The sequence below is a fragment of the Lepus europaeus genome, chromosome 11, assembly GCF_033115175.1.
Source record: "Lepus europaeus isolate LE1 chromosome 11, mLepTim1.pri, whole genome shotgun sequence".
In the NCBI taxonomy this organism is placed as follows: domain Eukaryota; kingdom Metazoa; phylum Chordata; class Mammalia; order Lagomorpha; family Leporidae; genus Lepus; species Lepus europaeus.
The window spans coordinates 113,509,226-113,528,662 of NC_084837.1; the positions used below are offsets into that span (position 1 = coordinate 113,509,226).

The 19,437-nt window shown below is 58.6% G+C and overlaps 1 protein-coding gene across 1 annotated transcript in view; it reads right to left on the reverse strand.

Annotated features, from left to right (window-relative positions):
* The window catches only part of ARID3B (AT-rich interaction domain 3B), a 42,203-nt gene extending 24,743 nt beyond the window's left edge, over positions 1–17,460 (reverse strand). The window contains exons 1-2 of the mRNA XM_062204868.1: positions 17,406–17,460; positions 15,283–15,862 (exon numbers count right to left, since the gene is read on the reverse strand). Of these exons, the coding sequence (XP_062060852.1) occupies positions 15,283–15,780 (498 nt within the window). The 5' untranslated portion in view covers positions 15,781–15,862; positions 17,406–17,460. The remainder of the gene's footprint in view (positions 1–15,282; positions 15,863–17,405) is intronic.
* Between the last annotated feature and the right edge of the window lie 1,977 nt (positions 17,461–19,437).

Sequence of the window (19,437 nt, forward strand, 5' to 3'; positions counted from 1 at the left end):
GACCACGGCAGCCCGGTCTGTCAGCTCTTCCGTGAACACCACACACACCAAGAGGAGCAGCGAACAGCAGGCTGCCTCAGCCGGCCCAGAGCAGAGGAGGTCAGAAAGACCTCGCTATTTAACACACAGACACACACACACACACACAGGGGCAGGTGTTTGGGCTAGTGGTTACACTGGTGTGCCTCGGTTCCTGCATCCTCTACACCCCGGGGGGCCGTGGAGGATGGCTACAGAGTTTGGGTCCCCTGCCACCCACGTGGGAGACCCAGATGGAGTTCCAGGTCCTACCCCTGTTGCTGTAGGTGTTCAGGGAGTGAACCTGCAGATGGGAGCACTCTCTCTCTCTCTCAAATAAATAGAAATCAAAAACAAGCAAGCAAGCAGAGAACAATCCCGAGTCGGCTGTGGAGGAGCTCTGCCATCTCCCTGGCTACCCTCCCGGCGCAGAGGAAACCTCCTGCAGAGAGGCCAGCTGGAACTGCACACCTGCGGAGCAGAGACAGACAGGGAGGCGCAGCGGGCAAGCGGACGTGGGCTGACAGGCTCAAGGGACCTGGACGGAGCTCTGAACAGCAGAGCGCCCGCAGGACAGGAGTCCAGGCTGCAGGCCCCTGCCTGCCAGGACCAGCACTGAGGTTACTGCCCAGAGCCGGAGCCAGGAGGACCACATCTGCTTCCCCCGTGAGTCGGACCTGGAAAAGCTGCCACTGTGGCCAGCACTGTGGCATTGTGGGTAAAGCCATGAGCTGCGACGCCAGCACTCCTCCTGGGCACAGGGTCCTGACCCGGCTGCTCCACTCGGATCCAGCTCCCTGATAACGGCCTGGGAGAAGCAGAAGAAGATGGCCAACTTCTTGGGCCCCTGCCACCTAGATGGGAGACCCAGATGAAGCCCCTGGCTCCTGGCTTCAGCCTGGCCCAGCCCTGGCCATTGTCTCTACTTTGCTCTCTGTAACTCTAACTTGCAAATAAATAAATAATGTTTGAAGAAAAAGAAAAAGAAAAGCTGCCATGCCCGAGGTCCCCTGTGGCCAGAGTGTCCACAGAAACTCGCTGGGCAGAGATGCAAACTCCAGGCCCACAGCAGAAGGGAGCCCCGCAGGGACGCTTCCACAGTAGGGCCCCGCGTGAGCACACCCAGAAAAACCAGCAGCAAACACATCACAACAGCGGCACGGCTTGCGGCGTGAGAATGCATGCTGACAGCACAGTGACTGGAGAGCATCCTGAAAATGAGCATGATTTACAAGAGGGGCAGGGTGCTGACGTCTGCTCAAACCTGAGCAAGGGACTCAGTGGTTCTCACCACGCTCTCTGGCTTGCTTGAAATTTCTATACGAATTTCTTAATAGAAAGCTTTAAAAAAGAGGTGTTCAAAGAGCTAAAGGAAAAGAGAGACCATCAAGAGCAGGCCGATTTGTAAAAGGCAAAAATGTCTCAACAATTAAACACAATGATTAAGAAACACATTTTTTAAAAGAGCTATAAAGTAGAATAGACAGAGTTGAAACCAGAATTAGAAATCGTAAACTTCAACGTGCGAGTGTTCCAGGATGCAGGAGCAACAAGGGGTAAGGGTCTCAAAGTAAAGACGCGAAGAGGAGCCAGGGGGCGGGGAGCAGCGCTCACACACGCCCATCAGGCTGAGGGAGCAGCCCAGGCGCAGGAGGGCCAATGCCAGGGGCTGGCATTGAGTGCAAGTGAGACGCTGCGCACACCAGGGCGCACAGATGGCGGCGAGTGCCGGTTCCTGCTAAACACCAGAGAAGGCAGCAGGAGACGCCAGAGTGCTTGGGCCCCTGCACGCACGTGGGAGAACGGGGGAGCTCCAGGCCCAGGCCTGGCCGTTGCAGCCATCCAGGGAGGGAACCAGCAGATGGAAGACCTCTCTCTCTCTCTTGCTCAGCCTTTCAATGAATGAATAAATCAGTAAACAAACATTTTTTAACAAGCAAATCTAAACCTAGAATATTGAAGTGGGAGAGTCAAAATAGCAAAGCCACAGAAGTAGTAAGATTGACAAAAAAGCCTTCATTGTAAAAACAACGAAATCCATCAACACAGTGTCAAGGAAAGTCAGTCAACACAGACTCTATGGCTATGAACAGCTCCACCCACGGAAGTTTCAGCCATAGGAAGACCAATTATTACACAAAAATCTGTGGTTAAAAAAAAAAAAGTGAAGAAGGAAAGTGGAAAGTGAGCCCAGAAGGAGACAGTGGCTATATTAATGATGAGAAAAGAAATGCATAACCTTGGTAAATCTAAAGAAAAAATGATGGGGCCTGCACTGTGGTGCAGGTAAAGCGGCCACCTGCAGGGCCAGCACCCACATGGGCGCCGCTTCAAGTCCCGGCTGCTCCACTTCCGATCCAGCTCCCTGTTAATGCCCCGGGAAAGCAGTGGCAGGTGGCCCAAGTGCCTTGACCCCTGCACCCACGTGGGAGACCTGGAATTAGGTCCTGGCTTCAGGGTGGCTCAGCCCCAGCCATTGGGGCCACATGGGGAGTGAACCATTGGATGGAAGATACATCTATATCTATGTATCTATCTATCTATCTATCTCTATCTCTGCATCTTGAATAAATCAATCTTAAGAAAAAAAAGAAGACTAATGGGAGAAAAGGCCTAATCTGCAGTAAGATTAAAATAATTCAGAACTAAAATACTGGCCACTGTAAACTGGAAGGTGGGATTAGAGAGACAAAAGCTAAAACCAGAATTTCTAAAGTACTAAGGCTTGAAAGTAGTATTGGAAGAATGTAAATTTCAATAAAAAAGCAAGCAATTGGGTTGGTGCTGTGGTGTAATAGACCAAGCCTCTGCCTGGGGCGCCAGCGTCCCATATGGGTGCCAGTTTGAGTCCTGGCTGCTCTCTTATGGCCTGGGAAGACAACGAGAGATGGCCCAGGCCCTCGGGGCCCAGAACATGCGTGGGAAACCCGCAAGAAGCTCCTGGCTTCGGATTGTCGTCGCAGCTCCGGCCATTGTAGCTATCTGGGAAGTGAGCCAGTGGGTGGAAGACCTTTCTGTCTCTCCCTCTCTCTGTAACTCTACCTCTCAAATAAATAAAATCTTTTTCAAAAAGAAACCAAAGAGTAGAAACAGAAAGTATAACCTGCAAGACAGAATGAGGACAGCACAAAACCCAACTCATTAAGACGGGCAAGGACAGGGAGGGTTCCTGAAAACCCGAAAGCAGAGGGCAACACAGGTCGGCGGGCACCATTCAGTGCCCGGCAACCACACAGTGACCCCACAGTGCCACCAGCGCCCGGCAACCACACACACTCAGTGACCCCGGCAACCACACAGTGACCCCGACAGTGCCACCAGCGCCCGGCAACCACACAGTGACCCCGACACACACTCAGTGAACCCCACAGTGCCACCAGCGCCCGGCAACCACACACACTCAGTGACCCCGACAGTGTCACCAGTGCCCGGCATCCACACACTCAGTGACCCCGACAGTGCCACCAGTGCCCGGCATCCACACACACTCAGTGAAGCCCACAGTGCCACCAGTGCCCGGCAACCACACACACTCAGTGAACCCCACAGTCCCACCAGTGCCCGGCATCCACACACACTCAGTGACCCCGACAGTGCCACCAGTGCCCGGCATCCACACACACTCAGTGAAGCCCACAGTGCCACCAGTGCCCGGCAACCACACACACTCAGTGACCCCCACAGTGCCACCAGTGCCCGGCATCCACACGCACTCAGTGACCCCGACACACACTCAGTGAACCCCACAGTCCCACCAGTGCCCGGCATCCACACACACTCAGTGACCCCGACAGTGTCACCAGTGCCCGGCATCCACACACACTCAGTGACCCCGACAGTGTCACCAGTGCCCGACATCCACACACACTCAGTGAACCCCACAGTGCCACCAGTGTCCGGCATCCACACACACTCAGTGAAACCCACAGTGTCACCAGTGCCCGGCAACCACACACACTCAGTGACCCCGACACACACTCAGTGAACCCCACAGTGCCACCAGTGCCCGGCAACCACACGCACTCAGTGACCCCCACAGTCCCACCAGTGCCCGGCAACCACACACACTCAGTGACCCCCACAGTGCCACCAGTGCCCGGCATCCACACGCACTCAGTGACCCCCACAGTCCCACCAGTGCCCGGCAACCACACACACTCAGTGAACCCCACAGTGCCACCAGTGCCCGGCATCCACACACACTCAGTGACCCCGACACACACTCAGTGAACCCCACAGTCCCACCAGCGCCCGGCATCCACACACACTCAGTGAACCCCACAGTCCCACCAGTGCCCGGCAACCACACACACTCAGTGACCCCCACAGTGCCACCAGTGCCCGGCATCCACACACACTCAGTGACCCCGACACACACTCAGTGAACCCCACAGTCCCACCAGCGCCCGGCATCCACACACACTCAGTGAACCCCACAGTCCCACCAGTGCCCGGCAACCACACACACTCAGTGACCCCCACAGTGCCACCAGTGCCCGGCAACCACACACACTCAGTGACCCCGACACACACTCAGTGACCCCCACAGTGCCACCAGTGCCCGGCAACCACACACACTCAGTGACCCCCACAGTGCCACCAGCGCCCGGCAACCACACACACTCAGTGACCCCGACACACACTCAGTGACCCCCACAGTGTCACCAGTGCCCGGCAACCACACACACTCAGTGACCCCCACAGTGTCACCAGCGCCCGGCATCCACACACACTCAGTGACCCCGACACACACTCAGTGACCCCCACAGTGTCACCAGTGCCCGGCAACCACACACACTCAGTGACCCCCACAGTGTCACCAGCGCCCGGCATCCACACACACTCAGTGACCCCGACACACACTCAGTGAACCCCACAGTGCCACCAGTGCCCGGCATCCACACACACTCAGTGACCCCCACAGTGCCACCAGCGCCCGGCATCCACACACACTCAGTGACCCCGACACACACTCAGTGACCCCCACAGTGTCACCAGTGCCCGACATCCACACACTCAGTGAACCCCTTAGTGTCACCAGTGCCCGGCATCCACACACACTCAGTGACCCCACAGTGCCACCAGTGCCCGGCATCCACACACACTCAGTGACCCTGACAGTGTCACCAGTGCCCGACATCCACACACACTCAGTGAACCCCACAGTGCCACCAGTGCCCGGCAACCACACACTCAGTGACCCCACAGTGCCACCAGTGCCCGGCAACCACACACACTCAGTGACCCCCACAGTGCCACCAGTGCCCGGCAACCACACACACTCAGTGACCCCCACAGTGCCACCAGTGCCCGGCAACCACACACACTCAGTGACCCCCACAGTGCCACCAGTGCCCGGCATCCACACACTCAGTGACCCCCACAGTGCCACCAGTGCCCGGCATCCACACACACTCAGTGACCCCACAGTGTCACCAGTGCCCGACATCCACACGCACTCAGTGAATCCCACAGTGCCACCAGTGCCCGGCAACCACACACACTCAGTGACCCCACAGTGTCACCAGTGCCCGACATCCACACGCACTCAGTGAATCCCACAGTGCCACCAGTGCCCGGCATCCACACACACTCAGTGACCCCCACAGTGCCACCAGTGCCCGGCATCCACACACTCAGTGACCCCCACAGTGCCACCAGTGCCCGGCATCCACACACACTCAGTGACCCCCACAGTGCCACCAGTGCCCGGCAACCACACACACTCAGTGACCCCCACAGTGCCACCAGTGCCCGGCAACCACACACACTCAGTGACCCCCACAGTGTCACCAGTGCCCGGCAACCACACACACTCAGTGACCCCGACAGTGTCACCAGTGCCCGACATCCACGTGCACTGCTGAGCTAACAAGTATTAAGCAGGAGGAAGGCGGCTGTACACTGAATTGGCGTTGTAACTGAGTCTCCCTCGGAGACCGCACTAAGAACAGTCAGCACAAGGAAGATCTGAGCAGCCCAGTTAGGCAGCCTGATGCGATCGACACACAGCCCTGCTCCCCTGAGGGGTGTCCGCTCTGTCCCAGCACGCAGGGGACCTAGGGACAAGCACAGCCCACGTCCCGGGCGCGGGCATCGCAGCAGTCCTCCTCCAACACTTAAGGAAGCTACAGGCTGACAGGGAGACAAGACGTCAAAATGTGCGGCACACAGCGCAAGACGGAGCCAGAGAACAGGCTACACATCATCAAACGCATTCGGCAAGGGACAGGCATTTCGGGAAACGTGTTAAACATACAACTACAGCAGCTTAGGACAGAACAGACACAGGCACAAAAGGGAGTCAAAGGGAGAGAGAAGACATCGGGAGGAGCGCAGGGCTCCTGTTGGCATGGATACCACTGCCGGCGCCCTGCGGCGCCACACCACGTTACCGGGGAATGGACACAGTGTAGGAGGGATTGCTCCTGTACACTTCCTACAACCCAGGTCAAGCTACAGTTATCTCAACAAAAATTTCAGCGAAGAAAACAGAAAGCACACAGCCAAATCCCAAGCACAACACCAGCAGACGCTGGCGAGGACGCGCAGCGCCGCACACGGGAAGGACAACGAGGTGTGGCCCGCAGAAAACCTCCTCTCACCTCACCACGCAGCAACGGCGCACCTGCTGCGTACCCAAACGCATGCAAACCGCGGCCTGACAGCTAAGCCTCCACCTGCAATACCAGCATCCCAGATGGGCACCAGTTTGTGTCCCGGCTGCTCCACTTCTGATCCAGCTCCCTGCTAATGGCCTGGGAAAGCAGCAGAAGATGGCCCACGTGCCTGGATTCTTGACACCCATGTGGAGAACCAGAAGAAGCTCCTGGCTCCTTGCTTCAGCCTGGCTCCGCCCTGGCCACTGTGGCCACCTGGGGAGTGAACCAGTGGATGGAAGATCTCTCTCTCTAACTCTGATTTCAAATAAATAAATAAAATCCTAAGAAAAACAGAAATCGGCGCTCACACAAAACTTGCTTATACATGGACGTTATAGCAGCTCTGTTCACAGTTGCCAAGACCTGGGTGGGATGCGGTGCGATGTCCCTCAGTGGGTGAGAGGATAAAGGCTGTGGGACACAGAGAACGGGGGTCCTCAGTGCTGACACAGATGAACCCCAAGCCGTGAGAAGACAAGGAACCCTTACACGCATTTACCCAGACAAAGCTCATCGGAGACCCACATCCTGGGTGCTCCCAACTCGGTGTTCTGGAAAAGGCAAAAGGAAAGAGACAGTGAAGCCATCAGTGGTTGCCAGGGCGGAGGGGCGGGAGGGGGGACAGAATAGGGAGCCCAGAGGGTTTGCGGCTCTGATCTGCACTGTGTGACCCTGTAAGGGTGGACACTCATCATCACACATTTGTCAAAACCTACAGAGCGTACACTAAGCATGCAAAATATGGACACGGGGCAGCTATGTCCTGGCTCACTGTCCTAGGACCTGGGTCCGTGTGGGGAGGACCTGTGACAGTGTGGGGCCCTGTGTCCGTGTGGGGTCACTGTCCTGGGACCTGTGTCCGTGTGGGGAGGACCTGTGACAGTGTGGGGCCCTGTGTCCCTGTGGGCTCACTGTCCTAGGCCCTGTGTCCGTGTGGGGAGGACCTGTGACAGTGTGGGGCCCTGTGTCCGTGTGGGGTCACTGTTCTAGGATCTGTGTCCGTGTGGGGAGGACCTGTGTCAGTGTGGGGCCCTGTGTCCGTGTGGGGTCACTGTCCTAGGACCTGTGTCCGTGTGGGGAGGACCTGTGACAGTGTGGGGAGGACCTGTGACAGTGTGGGGCCCCCTGTGTCCGTGTGGGGAGGACCTGTGACAGTGTGGGGCCCTGTGTCCGTGTGGGGTCACTGTCCTAGGACCTGGGTCAGTGTGGGGAGGACCTGTGACAGTGTGGGGCCCTGTGTCCGTGTGGGGTCACTGTCCTGGGACCTGGGTCAGTGTGGGCTCACCGGTTACAACGAATGTTCCCTCTGGTGCAAGATTTTGAAGGAGGGGGGTGTGGGAATTCAGTGAGGGGCAGCAGGTGTGGGAAATCTTTGTACCTTGCACTGAATTTTGCTGAGAACCTAAAACTGCTCTAATAAAATAAAGTCTTCTTAGAGACACAAAACACAGCCACACACACAAACAGTAAATGATGAGAAAGTGGCAGAAACAAACATCTCCGGGAGCCTGGTGTGCAATCACAGCACTGCCCACTGAGGCCGGTGTCCTCTCGGAGGTCCCCCTTTGGTCTGGGAATCGATGCACAAACCATGGACACGAGGTCCACTGATCACATAAAGGGGGAACCTGATCCACACTGGGCGTGAACGGCACTGAGCAATGGGTGGGCAGAGACAGCACGCCGGGCACAGCGGGCCGCTCAGAAGGCAGAGTACAGAGACAAGGCTACAGCAGCGGGCGGGGTCAGATCATGAAGGGCCTGGACTCAATCTGGAAGGCAGAGGTAGAGAGGCAGAGGTAGAGAGAGATCTCCTATCCACTGGCTCACTCTCCAGATGGCTGCAATGGCTGGAGCTGGGCTGATCTGGAGCCGGAGCCAGGAGCTTCCTCCAGGTCTCCCACGCGGGCGCAGGGGCCCAAGGACTTGGGTCATCCTCTGCTGCTTTCCCAGGCCATAGCAGAGAGCTGGATCGGAAGAAGAGCAGCCAGGACAGGACCTAGTGCCCATGTGGGATGCCAGCGCCACAGCACTGGTTCCGGTTTTGGATCTTATAACTGGAGCAGCTGACATCATAACTGAAGGGTATTCAAGGAGTGACATCTGATTTTTTTAAGATATTTTTATTTTTATTTTTTTTTTTAATTTTTAAAATTTATTTATTTATTTTGACAGGCAGAGTTAGACAGTGAGAGAGAGACAGACAGAGAGAAAGGTCTTCCTTCCGTTGGTTCACCCCACAAATGGCTGCTACGGCCAGTGTGCTGCACCGATCCGAAGCCAGGAGCCAGGTTTCTCTCTTCCTGGTCTCCCATGCGGGTGCAGGGCCCAAGCACTTGGGCCATCCTCCACTGCACTCCCGGGCCACAGCAGAGAGCTGGCCTGGAAGAGGGGCAACCGGGACAGAATCCGGCGCCCCAACCGGGACTAGAACCCGGGGTGCCGGCGTCATAGGCAGAGGGTTAGCCAAGTGAGCTGCAGCGCCAGCCAGATATTTCTATACACTTTACTTATTTGAAAGCCAGAGAGCCAGACGGTGAGACAGCAAGGGATCGGCAGGTGAACCATCTTCCCTCCGCTGGTTCAGGTTCCAGGTGGTTTCAGCAGCCAGGCTGGGCCAGCCAAAGCCAGGAGGCAGGAGCTACACCCAAGTGTCCCACATGGAGTGGCGTTCCAGGCTCCTGGTGTTGGGCTGGCCCAGCAGTGGTGGCCATTTGGGGAGTGACCCAGAGAACAGGAGATCTTTGTTGTCCTCTCTCTGTAAATAAAATAAATCTTAAAAAAAAAAAAAAAAAGGTCAGCGCCGTGGCTCAACAGCCTAACACCAACGCTGACTTAATAGTCCATGTAACTCAGTCACAAGTGACCCAGCATTGATGCCTTCAGCTCCACGGTCAACCTCCAGAAGGGCATCAGAGCTCACACCAAGCGCTAGGCTGAAGAACTGGGAGACGGACGTCTGACTCACGGTCTAGACACCCACACCCCCCCATCATGGCGCCTGGCTCTGACTCCTGCTCAGCACCAGAGCCCTGGGAAGCAGCAGGTGACGGCTGAAGCACTTGGATCCCTGCCAGCCACGAGACCCAGAATGAACTTCAGGATCCTGGCTTTGGTGGGGCGACAGCCTGGCCACTGTACGCACTTGGGGAGCGAACCAGCAGATGGGCGTTCTCCATCTGTGTGGAAAGAGGGAGGGAGGACAGCCCTACACACAGAGGTGGCCAGAGAGGACCCTTTGGGAGAGCCAAGTCAGAGATCTGGAATTCTGGATCCAAACTCTCACTCTACTGACCACAGACTGGACACAACTGGACACGGGTATTAAAAACAGAAGTGCAGAAAACTCAAGGCTGCCAATCCCCTTGGGTATTGAGACACGGACCAGAGCCTGGGCAGCCCCTGATCAAAGCACAGCGCACGCTCTCTCGCTGCTGCACAACCTAGAGCAGTGTAGCCCCAGCTCACAGGACCGCACGGCGCCGTGACGCTGCCAGGGCCTGTCCTGGGTGGGCACTGCGAGTCCTTCAGCTGCACCCTGGCCTCCCCCACCAGCTGCCAACAGCACTTCTGCCCTGCCCCAGGCACCACACCCAGAACCGGTGCCCTGGTTAGGTGGCGGTCCACCCTCAGATACGAACCACCCTGAAGATCCCACTGACGTCGGTGACCGGTGGCAGAGCGTGTTACCAAGGAAGTGGGGGACGCCCGCCGCCGCTTCCCCGGGGAAGAGTTCGTACTTTTTAGGTGCTGCGGTCACGCGACCCCGCACACTGCGGACGGCCAGACTCTGGAGACCGGCGCCCACCAACTGCCCAGCAGGAAGTCACCTCTCACAGCGGGAGGGGACAACAGGAAGTCACCTCTCACAGCGGGATGGGGCAGGTTTTGAGTGTGAGGCAGACAACCAAAACAAGATTCCCTCTGCTCAAGTCTGTCCCCTTGGTCGCCTGGTGCCCACCTAACGTGAGGCCTCCCCCTCCTCACAGAGAGTAGAGGCTCCTCCAGAGAACCCTGGGGGCGCACGGAGCCGTCACCAGCTGAGCCGGCCCCACGGCTTCCAGGCGTGTGGCACTGCTGATGCCCTGCTACCCACGTGCTTAGCAAGCTGTAGCAGAGGGAGTTCTTCGACTGCAAACTTTCTGAAATTACTCTTTGCACTGTGAAAGCAATTCTGAGGCCACGCTTTGCAAAACCTGCCAGAAGGGGAGGGAAGCGCGGAGGCCAAGTTTCCTGAGCAACAGCTCTTAGAGCCCCACCCCGAGCTCGCTGTGGCCCCCACACAGGCTCCCCACAGGGACCAGCTCCTGCCGGCCCTGCCCGCCCGCCCAGCCAGCCCTCGTCCTCCGATCCACGGAGGCCGTTCAGGTCCTTCTAGAAACCTAGCTGATCAGACAATGCCTGAACCGCCCAGGACAGAGGACCACGCCGAAAGGCCGGCAGCACCCCCGGCTGGCTGCCATCCCCTGTGAGACGGACGCTCGGTTCTTTGTCTCCGTCTTGTTTTACAAGTATTTACTTGCCTGCCGGGATTGAGCAAGCTGGGCTCAGGGGCACCATCCATCTTCCCGTCACCCCAGTGCCGGAGGACGCTGCACCCCAGTGACCGGGCCTTCAGAAACAGAATTCCCTAGGAGCCGATTCAAGGAGAACCCAGGAAGCCATCTGACATTCCACGTTCCAAGAAAGGGCCGCCGGCTCCAAGGCCAGGCTGCGCTCCTGCGGCTTTCCCACTTGGCCTTCCTTAGGGCACGTGCCGAAAGCAGCCGCCCGCCCCGTCTCACAGATCGCCCACCAGCACTCCGGGTGCTGTGCCCGGCCGTGCTAAGCGGTAGACAGTGTCCGCTGTCTCACTCTGGTCTGGCAAACACGGATGTTAGCTTCCAGTCCTCAGCACCACAGCACCATGGACCAGGCCCTGGGCTTCAGTGGGCTCAGGGCACAGACAAGCACAACCAAACCCCTGGAGCTGCCACCGTGCAGCCACCAGACCACCAGCTCCCCGGGGCACAGACCCGTTTTTTACAGCAGGGGCCTGGCACAAGGTAGTAGCTACAACAGGCGGTTGTTGGAAAGAACAAAATGGATACTGTAACACGTGCCCAATGAGATCTGAGGCCTTTGTAACTACTGCTACACAAAGGACACTGTTTCTGTACTGCAAAGTTAACTGTGTAAAGACACACAGGACTCAGAACAGGTTTTTAGGAAAGCTAGTCTCAGGTTTGTAACGGTTTCCACTGGGTCTCCCCAAGGATATTAATTTTTTAGTCCTTCCAAAGTGCAGCTAAAAAAAAAATGCTTCAAATCCACACATTTTTTTTTTTTTTTTACTCTTAAAGCAGGATTTGGACAAGGGAAGAGAGTACAGAACAAAGTGATGCTGAAAAATTAAATTCGAGAGAGGAGAAAGGAGGGGCACACATCTGGTTTTAAGTAGCTGCTGCCCGATGCCCCTCACCCGGTTCCCCACCTCCCAGTACAGGCAGAGGAAAACCTGGGGTCCGGGATTGGGCTACGGCAACTCAGCCTGAGTACAGCACTTCAGCAGGTGCTCTGCCAGGCGGTCCAGCCCTAGAGGAAGCCTCGGAAACTGGAACGCAGAGGGTTCCAGACGCCAGCAGCCAGCCCTGAGCGCTGGGCAGGGCGCCCTGCCGCGGCGCACACGTGTGTGCCCGCACACGCCGGTTCTCAAGAGTCTCTTTTTTCAAAGCTCGAATGGCCTGACCTCAACACCTGCTGCACTTCCTGCAGACAGACAGGCTCTGGAGCTCCACTTGTTCCTCGCACGCGGCGGCACTTTCTAGGAACGACCGCACACACGCGGAGGCTGGCCGGCTGCCAAGGCGGGGGCAGCCCAGCCGCCTCGGGCCTGAACTCTCCCGGCGCTGTCAGGGCGGGATCCCGCTACGGGCTGACTCAGCGGCCGCCGTGGAACTCTGCCAACCACACAGGCGTGCGGGGGCTGCCGGCAGCTCACAGATGTTTTGCTGAACTAAAGCAATCAGCCGGCAGGCGGGCCTGGGCTGGCAGCCAGGCGCTGCTGTCGGGGAAGTCGGGCCTCTGACTCCAGCACTAGCCGTGCCAGAGCCATGTGCAGTCCCAGCGCCTTCCCCGCCTCAGGGGCGTGTCTGTGTGCTCGCAGGAGAGGGCGGCCCTGGGCCACCACGCGGGCCACGTGCCAGCCCAAGGGGCTGCGAGTCACTTTCACTTCATAGATGAGAACACAGGCTCAGCCCAGAGCCCTACCAAGAGAGCACAGGGGAACACAGGAAAATGACGGGGCTGGGGGCCACTGCTCTAAGCACTGCTGCCCGAGACTCGTGCCCAGGGCTCCCGGACCCACAGCGCTGGGCTCTCAGGCCCCGAAGCCCCTGTCCTGTCTGACTTCTCAGAGGCCCCGTGTGAACCCACAGCTCTCCACACATGACGTCAAGCAAGCACCCTGGGCCCCCGTGAGAGCATGTGCCTATGGCGGGTACCCAGATACTCCAGCTTCCTCGAGACTCCCTGCCTCAGCACCCACAGGTCCCTTAACCTGGCCCAGCTCACCGCTCCCCTTCTCTGGGTGAGGAGAAGCCCAGGCAGAAGACGAATCGGAGGGGCTGGCCCTGCGGTGCAGGTTAAGCCGCCGTCTGCAATGCCCGCATCCCGTAAAAGCTCCGGTTCCACCTCCAGCTGCTCCCCTTTTGATCCAGTTGCCTGCTAATGCCCTAAGAAAGCAGCAGAGACGGGCCAAGTGCCTGGGCCCCTGCACCCACCGGGAGACCCAGATGAAGCTCCTGGGTCCTGACTTCAGCCTGGCCCAGCCCTGGCTGTTGCAGCCATCTGGGGACTGAACCAGCGGATGGAAACTCTCACTCTCCCCGTCTCTCCCTCCAACTCTAATTTTCAAATAAATAAATAAATCTTTTTTAAAAAAGGTAGACTGTGGGGCTGGTGCTGTAGCACAGCGGGCTAAGCCTCTGCCTACGGCACCAGCATCCCATATTGGTGCAGGTTCAAGTTCCAGCTGCTCCACTTCCGATCCAGCTCTTTGCTTTGGCCTGGGAAAGCAGCAGAAGATGGCCCAAGTCCTTGGGCCCCTGCACCCAGGTGGGAGACCTGGAGGAAGCTCCTGGTTCCTGATCAGCTCAGTTCTGGCTGTTGCAGCCATATGGGGAGTGAACCAGCAGATGGAAGACCTCTCTCTGCCTCTCAAATAAATAAAATCTTTAAAAAAAAAAAAAAAACACGGCCACCTTCAGAGTCCTGGTCCAGTCGTCCAGAGGGTGGAGCCTGGGCAACCTGGGTTCTCAACCTCACCTTCGGCTTCTAATTTTTCCTTTTTTAAAAGATTATTTTTTGGGGGCCAGCGCTCTGACGTGAGTAAAGCTGCGTCAGCAGTGCTGGCATCCCACATGGGCACTGGTTGGAGTCCCGGCTGCTCCACTTCAGATCCAGCTCCCTGCTAGTGGGTCTGGGAAGCAGCAGAGAATGGCCCAAGTCCTTGGGCCCCTGCACCCAGCTGGGAGACCCAGAGGAAGCTTCTGGCTCCTGGCTTCAGCCTGGCCCAGCCCTGGCTGTGTGGCCATTTGGGGAGTGAACCAGTGGATGGAAGACCTCTCTTTTTGCCTCTCCCTCCCTGTAACTGTGACTTTCAAATAAATAAATAATTTATTTATAAATAATTTATTTGAAAGATATGGGGGAGAGGAGACAGAGGGAAGGAGGGAGGGGGAGGGAGAGAAAGAGAGTGAGAGATAGAGAGAGACTAAGAGAGAGAGTGAGAGCGTGAGTGCACTTCCATCTGCTTTCCTGGGCTACGGAGGGAATACTGAAGTCTATCCATCCCCATTTCTTTTCTTTCTTTTTATTTTATTTTTTTAAGATTCACTTATTTATCTGAAAGGCAGAGTTGGGGGGGGAGGAAAGAGGGAGAGGGAGGGGGTGGGGAGAGTGAATGTCAGTCTTCCATCTGCTGCTTCACTCCCCAGATGTCTACAAAGGCCAGGGCCGAGTCAGACCGAAGCCGAAGCCAGGGGCCACGCGCTTCACCCGGGTCTCCCACGCGGGTGCAGGGGCCCAGGCCCTAGCAGGGAGCGGGATCAGAGTGGAGCAGCCGGGACTGGACCAGCGCCTGCAGTGCCGGCTTTCCTTCCACCACCACCCCGCTCCCCCACCATCCCCATTTCCAAGGAGATGGGGGCCCTGAAATCCCACGTCCAGGGCTCTCTGCTGGAACACACACACAGTGCAAGTGCTACTTATCAGCTGCGATCGGCTGCAAAAGAACACAGTGTCCTCAGAGGAGCAGGGCTCGGGCACAGACGCTGAACCCGCGAGACTGCTCTATCGCCGCTGCACAACTATAATTAGAGGCACACATCTCATTTTTAGACACTCGCACCGTTCGCGCGGGCTCACCCTTCCTCTGGAAGGCGGCACTGCCTCGCTCGCACGAGGAACTGGGACAATCTATATTAGGAACGACTTGTGCACTCCACTGCTTTCACGGGGAAAGCCCATGGCTTGGCCACGCCGAGGCTGGAAGACCCCCTGGCACAGGCGCTGCCCCCGGCCCTCAGGAAGGACACGTGACCACCGTGGCAGAAACACTGACCTGCTTGAGCTGCTCGTCCAGATTCCAGGTGGGCTGCCCCGCTGCGGCCAGGGCAGGCGGGGCCCGGGAAGCATCTTTGGTATGATCGTCTCTGGCCTGGTGCCCTGGCGCGGGCAGCACGCTGGACACGGGCGCCACACGGGGCTCCTGGCGAGCCGCTTTCTGCACGTGAAAGTATCTGGAGGCCGCCTGGGCCTCCTTCTCGGCCTCGGCCTCCCCGTCTGTGTCTGCCAGCCCTCCTTCCTCTTCCTCAGCCTCTGAGTTCACGCTGTGCTCGAAGACGCGGGCCGCGGCCGCGGCTGGGGCGCCTCTGGCTGACGGAGCCAGGGCAGGGCTGCCAGCAGGCCTCCCGGGCGTGGCACACAGGAGGGCCGGCTGTGCGGCCAGCTTCTGCGCATACAGCACCTGGGCCTCCCGCATCTGCTGTCCCTGTGGCGGCCGGGCATCCATCTGCGGAGCAGCCAGGTGTGGTGGCGGCGGCGGCGGCAGCGGCTCCATCCCGGCTTCCCGCGTCACCCACGCACGGGCATGGCTCTGAGCTGGGCGCAGCCCGGCAGGCACACCGGCTCTAAGTCTTAACCTGTTAGAAAAAACAACTACGTAAAACAGGTGTAAAGAGGCGCTCTCCTCTCCGGAGCGGCCTGGAGTTCTGACCCCAGGCGCACGCTCCTGCGCCTGATTTTCTAAGGTGAGAGAGGTGGTCTGGGCAGCAGGGGAGGGGCGAACAGGGTATGAGAGGGGAGTGGGCTGAGCCGCAGCGGCAGTTACCGAGGGCTTTAAGGAGAGCAAATCGGGACAATAACAGCCTGTGAACACCTCATCAAACAGTCCTGAGAAGGCAGCCGAGTGTACAGAACGACAACCACAGTGGCCGAGGGAAGGCTCCTGCTACCGGGGGAACAGGCTGACGTTCCCAGGCCCGCCGGGGACAGGCACCGCCGGCCCGGCTGGACACGGAGTTACCAGGCCCACGGGAGCGACTTCGCCCACAGAAAAAGGGAGGCCGAGAAGCGCTCCTGGATGCAAACGTTCCGAACGTCCCCGACTGGAGCGCGGGGGCCGGGCTAACCGGACACTGCGGCCCGGAGAGAGTCCAGTTTCAACAACAGCAAAGAAGAAACACGCGGGCAGGCGGGGGTCTCAAATTGCAATCCTCGCTCAAAAACAAACAGAGGGGAATTCCTCTGGAGATTTTAAAAGTTAATTAATCTGAAACAGATATCGCTGGTGCCTTCCAAACAAGCTAAACGCTTCTTTTCCACGGCCGGCCAAGGACGCCTCTTCCCTGATTGGCTCCCAGGACATGGACTCTATGATGAACACAAAAAGAAAGGGCGATCGGGCCAAAGCATTCTGGGGGCAGGTTTATCTGCATTCCTCCCCGTCGGCCCCCTCACCCCTCCTCCTCCACCCCCTTCCGGCCCTCCGGGCCCCCACCCCAGCAAGACTCCCTGGGGTGGGTCTCCCCCAGGCCTCGCCACGGAGGGCATTACAATGCAGGGGCAAACTTCAGGGTGGGCAGGCCTGGCCTCCCGGCACCGGCACACAGGCTGGGACTTGATATCTGCATTGTTCCACGTTTAGGGCCAAAACAGGGGAAAAAATGTCTTCAGCATCTTCAAAAATTCATGAGGAAGTAATCACATCCCTAGCAATAAAAAACTGCTCGGATTTATGAATTTTTTATAGGTGAGAGAGAGGGAGAGGGGGGAAGAGAGAAAGATACTTTTTTTTAAAGCTAGGCAAAAAAAAAAAAGTAGGGATTAAAAAAAAAAAAAAAAAAGCAAAACTCTCGCTGCTTGTCTTCAAAGGGCCGGCTGTGCAAGACCCAAGTCCCAGCGAGCCCCTCAGCGCCCTGGCTCCCCCGGGCCCTCGGCCAGGCCGCCGGGCCCCCAGCACCGCATCCCTCATCGCACCCAGCGGCCAGGCAGCGCGAACGGCCGCGGCCCAGGACACTGCCCGGCGGCCCCTCCCCGGCGCCCCAAACTCCGGGGGCCCCGGCCCCTCAGCGCCCCCACGCCCGCCGCGGCCCCCCCCCTCGAACGGGCGCCCCCCGGCTCCCCGCACACCTGCCTCCCCGCCACCTGCCGCGGCCCCCGCAGCCGGGACCCCGCGCCGCTCACCTGCGCGGGGCGCCCGGGCTCGCCCGCCGTGGTGGACGCGGCCGCTCAGGCCCCGGCGCCGCAGCTGCGTCTCGAGCTCCTCGGCGGCCGGGGGCCACAGCCGGGGCGGGGCCCGCACCGGAAGCGGCGCCGCGGGGCCGCACCGCCGGCCGGGGGCGGGGCCGCGCGGGACGGGGCGGGGCCCAGGGGCGGAAGCGGCTAAAAAGGGAAGGAGGGGTGGGGCGAGGCGGAAGTGGCGCCGCGGACGGCCCCGCCCCCCGAGTCGTGGGCGGAAGCGGGCGGAAGCGGGCTGGCGCTTCAGCCAATGGGAGCGCGCGGGCGCGGAGGAGTTCCGGCGCGGGCACTTCCGCGGGCAGTTGAAAAGAGCCGGGCGGGCGGCTGGGTTGTCCGGTCGCGGAGGCTGGCGCGGGTGCGCCGTGGGGCCGGGGGGCAGGTTGATTAACGACAGGGGGTGCTGGGGCGCTCTGCCGTGTCGGTCGGTTCCCCGGCTGTCGTGCCTGGAGCCCCCTCACGTGGGCTCGTGTTCTCACCTGGGGGGCCCCGGGGTGGGGGGCTCCGGGCGGCCACCCCCGCTGAGGTCGCCTGTGGACCTGAGCGCCCAGCCCCTGGTCTGGCTTCCCCGGCTGCGCGCACACCCTCCCAGCGCCCGCCCGCCGGAAACGCCCCTCCTCCGAGCCAAGAGCGGGCGACCCCCTGAGGGGTCGGCATAGCAGTTCTTCCTTTATCTCGGCCTCCCAGCCCTAGAAGGCCTCAGGTTATCGCTGCTGATCCGTTAACCCCCCCCCCCACCTCCCTCCTGCGGGGAGGGGACGCGTTGTTAGGCTCTCTCTCCTTTCTCCCTCTCTCCCTCTCTCTGTCTCTCCCTCCCTCTCTCTCTCTCTCTCTCTCAAGATTATTTATTTGAAAGGCAGAGTTAGAGACAGAGATCTTCCATCTGCTGGTTCACTCCCGAAAGCCAGGAGCTTCCTCCAGGTCTCCCACGTGGGTGCAGGGGCCCAAGCACTTGGGCCATCTTCTACTGGGAAGAGGAGCAGCTAGGACTCGAACCGGCGCCCATATGGGATGCCGGTGCTTCAGACCAGGGCTTTAACCCACTGCGCCACAGCGCCGGCCCCATAAATAAATCTTAAACAAACCTCAACTGTGGTCAGAAATTTCCTATTTTTCAGGTCAACTTGTTCTCCACTATTTCGGCAAATCCCTACCCCTTCACTTCCTGTCCACTTCCTGATTATCTTGCTAACGAAAATGCAGAACACTGAAATCTACAAGTCCACTTCTGTGTCCGCCCACATTCTTCCTTCTTAGAACTATTCCATCAAAGATACTCATTGGGGGCCGGCGCTGTGGTGCAGTAGGCTAAGCCTCCACCTACCGCGCTGACATCCGGCATCCCATACAGGCACCGGTTCAAGTCCCGGCTGCTCCACTTCCGATCCAGCTCTGCTATGGCCTAGGAAAGCAACAGAAGATGACCCAAGTCCTTGGGCCCCTGCACCCACGTGGGAGACCTGGAGGAAGCTCCTGGCTCCTGGCTTTGGATCGGCACAGCTCTGGCTGTTGCGGCCATTTGGGGAGTGAACCATCGAATGGAGGACCTTCTCTCTCTCTCTCTCTCTCTGCTTCTCCTCTCTATGTGTAACTCCAACTTTCAAATAAATAAATAAATCTTTAAATATATATGTATGTATGTATATTCATTGAACTCCCACCATGTGTCAGAGGACAGGAGACAGGAAAGTGCAGTGTCTGGGACTGTCCGGGTGAACAGTGGTGTCGGCAGCTGCTGGCTGAGATGTTAGAGAGGGCCTCCTTGATAAAATGAAACAGATTAACTTGGTGGGGGTGGGGGAGCCGGGTGATGTCCAGGGCCAGAGTGTTCGCAGGCAGAGCCGCCAGGAGCACGCGTGGCAAGCTGTAGGAACAGCAAGCCGACCCCCAGGACTGCTGCGGAGTGAGGGCAGAGTGACAGGAGGGGAGGGGACAGAGGTGGCCAGCAGCCCAACGGTGCAAGCGGGCCAGCTACCACTGA